Here is a 9233-nt window from a genome sequence, read left to right as displayed (position 1 = left end):
CAGGACCGTTGGTAATACCACTAGTTACATATGCTTAGATGTGTCTGCTGTATGAATAACACAAATTCAAATGTGTTCTGGAGACCCACAGATGAATAGTCCAAGTTCTGTTAAAGTTAAGCCTTTTGTTAGCAGATGTTTACATACAGTGTCAACAAAAGCAAAGCACCTGTGGCCTGATGGAACCCATATGAGCCGTGCAAAAATGAGCATTCACACTGGGTTGTCTTGGATAGAACAACCATTTTCAAGCTTATTTTAATTATATTTGAGTAAAAAAAGTTCTGTTTACATCCCCCTTGCCCTTGGAACTGGTGTGTCAAAGAGAGAGTTAACTTTCCTACACATTTCTTGATTCCAATTGGGCGGCAAATGTTCTACCTTAATGTGCTTTCTCTCTCTCTCTCTCTCTCTCTCTTCCTTCCTGCTCATGGACCACAGATCTAAACAAGGAAAACTGAAGGACACCTGGCAAGAGGCTTTTATATATGATAAACAGATGAGTTTAGAAAGTCAACTGGATTGTCTCGCTGTTTGGTTTCAAGGAAGGCACTATACATTTGACAGATGATAATGAAAAGCACCTGTTAAGGATAAGATAGATCTGCATGAGGATGTGTCTTAAGAGACTCACTTGTCTTCACTTGGGAACTACTAAGTGTCCTGTGACTTTTTACGTTTAATTGGGCCTGGTAAAATTGCAGTGGAGCAGGGGCCTCAAAGTCTATGGGAAATTAGAGGATAATCCATCACCAGATCTTTTGGTGGTCCACATCAAATTTTCAATTTCCAGAAGCTGGCAGCCTAAACAATTGGCTGGTGTAGTCAAATCAGTTTCAGCCTCCACCCTGTGGCTTCTTCACTTTTGTTGCCCCTTTAGATTACCAGGTCAAAATGCTGCAGTGACAGAAAAGTTCCCTTTATCAGGTTAGACCTAACAATCCTATGTTTCCTTGGTTCACTGCCCACTTCCTTCTTACCAATAGTGCACAAACCTTCCTCTGTCTAGGCTCTATATGAGATCTGCCCTATTCAACTCTTTCCTTGGCTTGTCCTGTCTTCAATGCCATGTCTCTGCCACTGTTCAGCTCTACTGCTATGAATCTTTATATACCACTTTTCAACAAAGTTTTACACATGTGTGTGCACACAGAGAAATAAATAAGTACTAGCCGACCCGCACAGAGCATCTGTGCTCTCTTTGGGGCCGGCTATTCCTCCACCCCGCCCTCCCTCCTGCCTGCCCACCTCACTCTTGCCCGCCCTCTGCCCCGGCTGCACTGAGCATTTTACCTCACCGGGTGTCAGGCGGCCATTTTCAGCTGGACCTTAATGCCACCACAGGCCCTCCTTACCGGGTGGCGGATGGCCAAAAAGCGCCCTGCCGCTGCCACCATTCCTCCTCCTGGGTGGCGAACAGGAAAGTCCTACCGCCCGTTTCCCACTCGCCCCCTTTCCCGGTCCTGCCTCTGGCGGCCAGGCCAGGCTTTGCCACCGCCGCCTCCTTACCCGGGACGGCCTGGCCACCATGATGACCAATCCTCCTGGGTGCGCCTGAGCCTATCCGGTGCCTCCGCCACCCAGCCCATCAGCTGGGCGCCGGGACGCACATTCTAAAGTGCACCCAGGAGAATTAAATAATAGATGAATTAATTAGATGGATTCCTGTCTCCAAAGGGCTCACAGTCTAAAATGAAATGTAAGATAGACACCACCACCAGCCACTGGAGGAATGCTGTGCTGTGGATGGATAAGGCCCTTTGCACTCCCCCTGCTAAATAAAGAGAATCAACATTTTTAAAAAGTGCCTCTTTACTCAGTTAGCAGGGGGAAAGTAACCTGAAGAGCTCCCTGTCTACGATATGCTATTTCCTTCAGCTTCCCTGACTTTTGACCTGTCTTCTTTCCCCCCCGCCCCCCAGCAGCATACAGCCTGTCCTCCAAGTTAAAGCCCTGTGAAGTTCTTTCAGAGCCCTCTGCCTGATTAGCCCTTCTTGCCTTGCTTCCTGGTCTCCTTTGCTCTTTCCCTCCAAACTCCATTCTCCAACTACCCTTCCTTTATGTTTTTGTTTCTCAGATATTGCCAACTTTGTAACTTGTAAAATCTGTGTTGCAGGCTGGCCTTAGGAATTGGGTGAGCTGGGCAGTTGCCCAGGACACCTACCTGAAGCAGGCGCTGGGCAGAGCTTGGTGGCTCGCTGTTTGTTGAGTGTGCGTCTGCAGTGAGCTGAGGAGAAGAAAGTAAAATCTGGAGCTTTTCCAAATGATGATTTAATGCAGCTTTGCTACACTTGGACTGGTGGGGAGTTCATTTAAGGGAACCATTTGCAGTGATGTCAGGATGATGACAGAAGATGCCGTTCATACAGCCAATGGCATTATTCAGCTATTTTTTCTAGTCACATTACATGCATCCTAAAAAAAATAGCAGATTGTTACAGTGCTCAAAATGGCTTAACTTTAGGCACTTCCTTCCGCAGTAAAGCTGCCTATCTAGGAGAGCTCCAGGAAAGAGCTTTCTCTGCCTAATTTCTCTCTTACAGGGAGTGGGAAAGTGTGAGAATGATCTAGGTTGGAAAAAGGATGGAAGGAAAGGCCTGCAGAGAGGAAATAAGACTAAAGAAGAAGCTGCAGAAAGGCTGTGAGATATCCGTGGGATCCCAGAACCAGAGCAAGAAAGCACTGGCAACAAATTCTTCAGAGGTAGCTCTGGGTCCCTTACCTGTGCATTGCTGGGAAAGCCTGGGAACAACAGTAGGGCCTGTTGCAGGGCTAGCTTTTGTACTCCCACACAAGTCCTACTACTTGGTAGCACACTGATAAACTAACCATGGGGCAGAGAGGTGCTGAAGGCACTCCTTCCCCAGGGTACTATAAATTCTCTGGGCAGTCTGTCTGAGTTCCTTGTCATTTTATCTTCTTACCTCCTGGACCTTTCACCAGTCCTCAGAAAAAGTAAGTATAGGGTGGCCTGGGCAGGCACTCAGTGCCTGCTATTTATCTGCAGGCAGGATAGGGAGCAGTGGTGATTTCTTGTGTTGCAGGGGAAGGAGTTGTGTTGCACTCTCCTGAAACACAGTGGGTATTCTTTCGCCAAAGGAAAGTATGTGGGAGGGTGCAGTTGAGGAGGCGAGTAGAAATGGTGAGAAATCTGAATATAATCTGAGAAGACTGACTCTGTTTCTTTGTGCCTCTTCCCCTGTCGTTGTCTAAATTAGAATTTGTGAGTCTCCAAACAGTGAATTGTGCTGCTTTTGCTTCATAGTGTGTAGAACTGTTATGTGCCTTGAGCCTTAGGTATAGGCCAGAACATGGATGTTCCACTACCCTTCTCGTCAAACTACTCAAGGATGTTGGTGACTGCAAGCAGTCAAACTTAATTTTGTCTCATCCACAGAACAATAAATATTTCGTTGGTGGTCTCCCATGTAAAATTTAAAACATGTGCCACACTGTTACCTTTGTGCAAGCTTCAATAGGCAGTGATTAGCGTGGGTGCAGCTCAGTGAGCAAACTATTCAGCATTTCAAAATATTTCCTTAACTGGTAGAGGACACATGGCCTCCTGTCTCCAAGCTGTAGTATGATTTAGATTGTATGCATTGCTCACACACAACCCTTTGGCCTCCTGAGTTCAGGCGAAGCTTGCTGCTGCTGCTCCTCAAACCATCTTCTCTGGATGTTTGAACTCTGACCCCCAAGCTCCATGGAATGCCCCCAAATAAAGCAGCACATATATATTATATGAAGACAAAATGTATTTATTTCTTGTTAAATTGATATACTGCCTTTCATTAAAACAATCCCAAGGTGGTTTACAAAATTTTAAAAACAATACAAGACTATAAATGTTACACAATAAAAATATTAAATTAGAATATAAAAATACAAATCTAATTAAAAGTATATAAACACACACATACAATATGACCATAAAATACAGAGTAGCAGCAATAAAAACAATACCCATATAAAAGCCTGGGTAAAAAGCCAAGATTTCACTTGCTTTCTAAAAACTGTGATGGAGACAGAGAAGCGGATGCCCATTGGGAGAGCATTCCAAAGTCTGGGGCAATTACTGAGAAGGTCCTGTCCCACGTGCTCAACAGCCGAGCCCCACTCATTGTTGGCATGTGAAGTAGAGCCCTTGTTAATGGAACTGCCCTGGAGTGTTTGGTCAGCACCCCAGTGTCTGGGCTTTGTGGGGGAATTAGCTCTTAAAGGGGGTCAGGTCCACCAGTTTTAATCTGTGCAAATGTTTAGGCTCCTAGAAATGACTGGATTGAGACAGGGTTGTAGTTTCAAAATAAAAAGAAGAATTTATTTGAGGGAGTGGGATACAGCAAAGAGAATTGTGTGACTAAAGCAATTAAAAATACATTTCTAGATAAATCTATTATGAGGCATTTTAGCTTAAAGTCTAATGGTGTAAGTTCCCAGACGGGCAAGATAAAAGAGGCTGGAGATAGAGATGGAGGTAGCTTGGATTTAAGAAAGAGATATAGGGGGGCCCAAGAGCAGGGCAAATGCTCACCTGATATGGATGGCGGGATCTCAGGACTCTAGAGAGGGCTGCAGAATCACGTTCTCTGAGACAGTGTGAGTGGAAGCAGGAGGGTTGCATAAATTAGTGGAGGGAGAGATGCCCAAGGAAAGGGGTTTCTCCATGGGTCCAGTTTCCTATGGGTGTGAGGCAAGCTGGATGTATTGACACAAGGACCAATCCAGATAGTGGCATGAAAAGCTGGACACCCGCTGGCATGGTGGTGAGTGAGAAGCTGATCACCCAAGCTGGTAGTGATTTCAAGCTCTTTGTAGATTGCAGGAGGGCATAAGGAGTGCTCAGTGGAGTCCCAAGTATAGCATATGAGGGGGCAAGAAGATTGCTTGGAGTGTCTGATGGAGTCCCAAGTAAAAGGCACAAAGGAACACACTGGGTTATGGAACTGGGGATACATATCCCAAACTTGCCTTGGGGGTACATGCCTACTATCCTAGTTTTGCTTGATTAGAAGTGCTAGGATGGACCTGCATGGAATGCATTGTTACTGATTGTTCTTCCTGCATGAGACAATGGGGGCATTGCCTTTTGCAAGTAAGGCTGTGATAAAAATCAGAGTATGCAGGTATGCATCTCTACCTTATCTACTTTTCTTCCTGCTTGGCATAATTGGCTCCTTAGTGTGGTGTTATCTCCTGTGAAAGCAGGGAGGGAAGTGAGGTGGTTCACTTTACGTTTAGAGTGGCCTTGGATGCCAGTTAACTATAGTGAATTAGCTCTCGGGTCTACTTAGCTGGGACCCCAGTATAGGGAGGGGTGTGTGCTAGAGATGTGCACGAACCAGTTTGGAGGCCATTTTAGAAGCCTCCAAACCGGTTCAAATGCTGGGGCCGGTTCAAAGTTCAAAGGCCCTGGGCTTAGGTTCAAAGGCCCTGGGCTTGGCACTTTAAGGGCGAGGGGAGGGTGCACATACCCCTCCCACTGCATTTCCTCTGCCGGCATTGTTTCCAAAAACCTTCAGGGAGGCAGCGTACCTCCCTGCCGCCCCATTGCCCTCATCAGCTGGAAGTGGCTAGAAGTACTGGGCGCACATGCACCCGTTGCATGTGCATGTGTACATGCAACAGGCGCTAACTGGGTGGCAGGGAGGTATGCTGCTGCCCCAAAGGTTTTTGGAGATAAATGACGCCGATGGGGGGGAATGCGGTGGGAGGGGTAAGTAAATCCTCCCTCCGCCTTTAAAATGCCAAGCCTGCCGCTTCCAGACTGCATGGCCACAGTTCTGTGCACACCCCTAGTGTGTGTATCTGATCCCTGTTCCAATTTGCTTTGTTTGTAGCTAAATCTAGGGGCAACTAGCCCATTGCCAACTAAGTCACCTGTTCCCCATGTATACTATAAGCTGAGAGCTTATGTTGAGGTGCAGCTCCTGAGCATATCCAAAGTGCAATCTCCAAGCCTGGAGATGCAACTGCAAACAGGGAGACATCTGGGACCTGGGCAGAATACATGTAGCTGGTTATCTGCCCCCTCCAATGACCTTGTCAACACCAAATATTTATATGCCACTTTTCAACAAAGGTTTCCAAAGTGGTTTTACAGAGAGAAATAATAAATAAGTAAATATATAAGATGGCTCCCTGTCCCCAAGGGGCTTACAACCTAGAAAGAAACATAATATAGACACTAGCAACTCCCTCTCAGCTCAGTAAAGAAAACCACCATTTTAAAAGAGTGCCTCTTTGCCAGGTAGCAGGTGTATTGCCCAGGTAGAAGGGGTCAAGCAGGCAGAAACCCTTGGGAGCAGGCAGTCCCTCAGGTATTCAGGGCCCAAACCTTGCCAAGTCGCTTGACTTTCACATCTCTGTTCAGATGATGCATTATTTCCTTGCTGTCATCTGGATTCTCATAGGCAAGAATCAAATCATCAACATACACCAAAATGTAAGTCCATTTGCCATCTCTGAATTTCGTGTACAGGCAGGGATCAACTTCACTTCTTTTGAAGTTTGCTTGAAGCAGCATATCATTTAGTTTTGTGTTGCATGCTCTGGCAGCCTGTTTTAAACCATAAATGCTCTTTTGCAGTTTGCATACAAGGTCCTCTTTGCCTTTCTCTAAGAAACCTGGTGGTTGTTGCATGTAAATGTCCTCTTCTAGTTCGCCATGCAAGAATGCAGTTTTCACGTCTAGGTGTTCAACATGCATTCCTTTGCTAGCAGCAATACTTAACAAAGTCCTTACTGTGGTATGTTTAACCACTGGTGCAAATGTTTCATCATAGTAATTCAAAGTGTCCGGGCTAGATCTCCTGGAACAAACCTAACTCCTTAGTTGCAGTACATGCAGCTCAAAATACTGGGCTCCCATAACCTGTTGGGAATTCTCTCTGGTAAGAGAATCCCTTTTTCATTATAGCAGAGTGCACAGAGGCACAACACAGCGGAATTTGGTTAGGCATGCGTGTATGCTGAGAGTAAAGTAACTTGGAGCCAGTTCATAGTTTCAAATCAATATATATGGCATTTATTAGAGAACTCCATTCTGGATTGGAAAGTGAGGAGTTAGATAGATTAGAAATCCTATCTAGTTGGATGCAGATGGATTCTGCATCTCTCTACACACATGGTGCAGGAGAGAGGAGCGTGCATGTTGCAAGGTAGAAGGAAGAGAAGGGAGAGAGGAAGGAGGAAGTGTCCCTGAGATTAGCAATCTACATTCCAAAGGGATAGTGTCAGAGCAGCAGAGAAGGGATTACCAATGTCTTGACCCTCTAGCCCTCTGACTCACTAGTCTGTCCTCCACTGTCATTGAGACAAGAGACAGCGCAAAGTCCTTAACTTCCAACACTGGTTATAACTTATAAAGCCCTAAACAGCTTGGGCCCTGGGTATTTAAGATAACGTCGTCTTCATCATGAACCATACCATCCATTGAGATCATCAGGAGAGGTCCGTCTGCAGTTGACACCAGCTCATCTGGTGGCTACTCGTGGACAGGCCACCCCTACTGCTGCCCCAATGCTTTGGAACGTGCTCCCTACTGAAATAAGAGCCTCCCCATCTCTGACAATTTTTAAAAAAATCTTTAAAGAAACATTTGTTCACTCAGGCTTTTAATTAAATACCATTTTAATAGTTAACTTTGTTTTAAAATATTATTTTAAGGTTTTAAATTGTTGTAATGTTTAAAACTTTTGCTGTCATTTAGTTTAACCAATGTTTTAATTTCTTTGTTGTCATTTATCTGCTTTAACTAATAGTTTAACTTTTCTGCTTTTGTTGTAAACCACCCAGAGATGTACGTTTTGGGCGGTATAAAAATATGTTAAATAAATAAACAGTGTAGACTTGACTACTAATAACACATTTTTTGCCAACTAATTAATAGAAGTAGAATTGCCAACTGACCAAATAAATGGCCTGCCTAGTCTTCTTGCATTCTGGCCTGTTGCCAGAAAAGCAAGAAGAAAGGTTGTCTGTCTCCCCATATCCCCATGCTTTTTTTCCTTTACAGCATGATCGATTCTGTATAGGGCTCTACCTCTGGACCTGCCAAAAACTTCAGGGCTTGCTTCCATCTCTACCGTCAGGGCCAGGCTCTGTCTCCAGGCTTCACCCAGCTTCCAGAACTTCTGATTTCAATTGTTGGCAGTTCTAATAGAAGCTGGAGATCATTGCAGTTCACATAATCTGACCTAGTACTGGGCTTTCAAGACAAAATGTATGGATATATATAACCCCTGCTAACTGAGCAAAGAGGCGCCTTCTAAAAGTGGTGATTCTCTTTAATTAGGAGGGGGAGAGCAACTGGCCCTATCCAACCCTAGCATCCTTCCAGTGGTTGTTGGTGTTTTTCTCATGTTAGACCGTGAACCCTTTGGGGACAGGCAGCCATTTAATTAATTTCTGTATGTAAACCGCTTTGTGAACTTTGGTTGAAAAGCGGTATATAAATACTCGTCGTATTCGTATATATTGTAAATCTTTTGATGAAGATCTCTCATGGTTTCCCTCTCCCCTTTTTCTCTCTCTCTGTTAGGATAAGCAACTGTTTTAGATCCATTCACCTGTTATAGGGTAACATCAATAGTTGCATTCTTTCTTTTCCATCCCGACTTTTTACACAACATGGGAGACGATTTTCAACCCATTGATGTCTTCCTGTCCTACTAAAGTATTGGGGAAGGTGAGCCCTGGGATGCAGATATGCACATAATGGCCCACTAGGAAAATATCTGTCCGTTCATACCATCTGAATAAGTTGGCTTTTGCAAACAAAAGTCCATGTATTAGTCTTTAGGACACTATAGAACCTCTTGTTGCATCTTTTGCAAGAAATTAACAGGATTCCCCCCACTTTTTTTTGAAGTTTGTCTCCCAAACCTCTGAAGAATCCATAGGAAAATGCTGCACGTGTTGTGACATAACTCTCTCAATAGCCTTTTACAAAAATGTATTCAAAGGTCTGGCATACATCTACTGAAGATTCAAACTGCAAAACTGGTAGAGCAGTTTTTGTTCACTAATAAGTGCTTCAGAAATCTTCAATATGATAGTCCCCATAGTTCTGTTTCACTTTTGCTGTGACTTAGGCTCAGTTGTATGTTACATTAAGCACATCATTAGAAGTGAATGGCTTAACATTTCTATACTAAATAGGAACTGCAAGTAGCAGAGGGCATTTCCCATTGGGACTACAGCACAGGCGAATGGTTAAAGCCCTCCTTCCC

At 44.5% G+C, this 9233-nt stretch overlaps 1 protein-coding gene across 6 annotated transcripts in view; it reads left to right on the top strand.

Annotated features, from left to right (window-relative positions):
- Positions 1–2580: 2580 nt before the first annotated feature.
- Positions 2581–9233, top strand: part of SMOC1 (SPARC related modular calcium binding 1) — a 136706-nt gene continuing 130053 nt past the window's right edge. For all 6 annotated transcript variants that reach the window (XM_053257308.1, XM_053257300.1, XM_053257337.1 and 3 more), the window contains exon 1: positions 2581–2703. In XM_053257308.1, coding sequence (XP_053113283.1) covers positions 2584–2703 — 120 coding nt within the window. In that variant the 5' untranslated portion in view covers positions 2581–2583. The remainder of the gene's footprint in view (positions 2704–9233) is intronic.

The sequence above is a fragment of the Hemicordylus capensis genome, chromosome 1 (genome assembly GCF_027244095.1).
Source record: "Hemicordylus capensis ecotype Gifberg chromosome 1, rHemCap1.1.pri, whole genome shotgun sequence".
Lineage (NCBI taxonomy): Eukaryota > Metazoa > Chordata > Lepidosauria > Squamata > Cordylidae > Hemicordylus > Hemicordylus capensis.
Note: the sequence above shows the minus strand (reverse complement) of the source record. Positions and strands in the feature narration are given on the sequence as shown.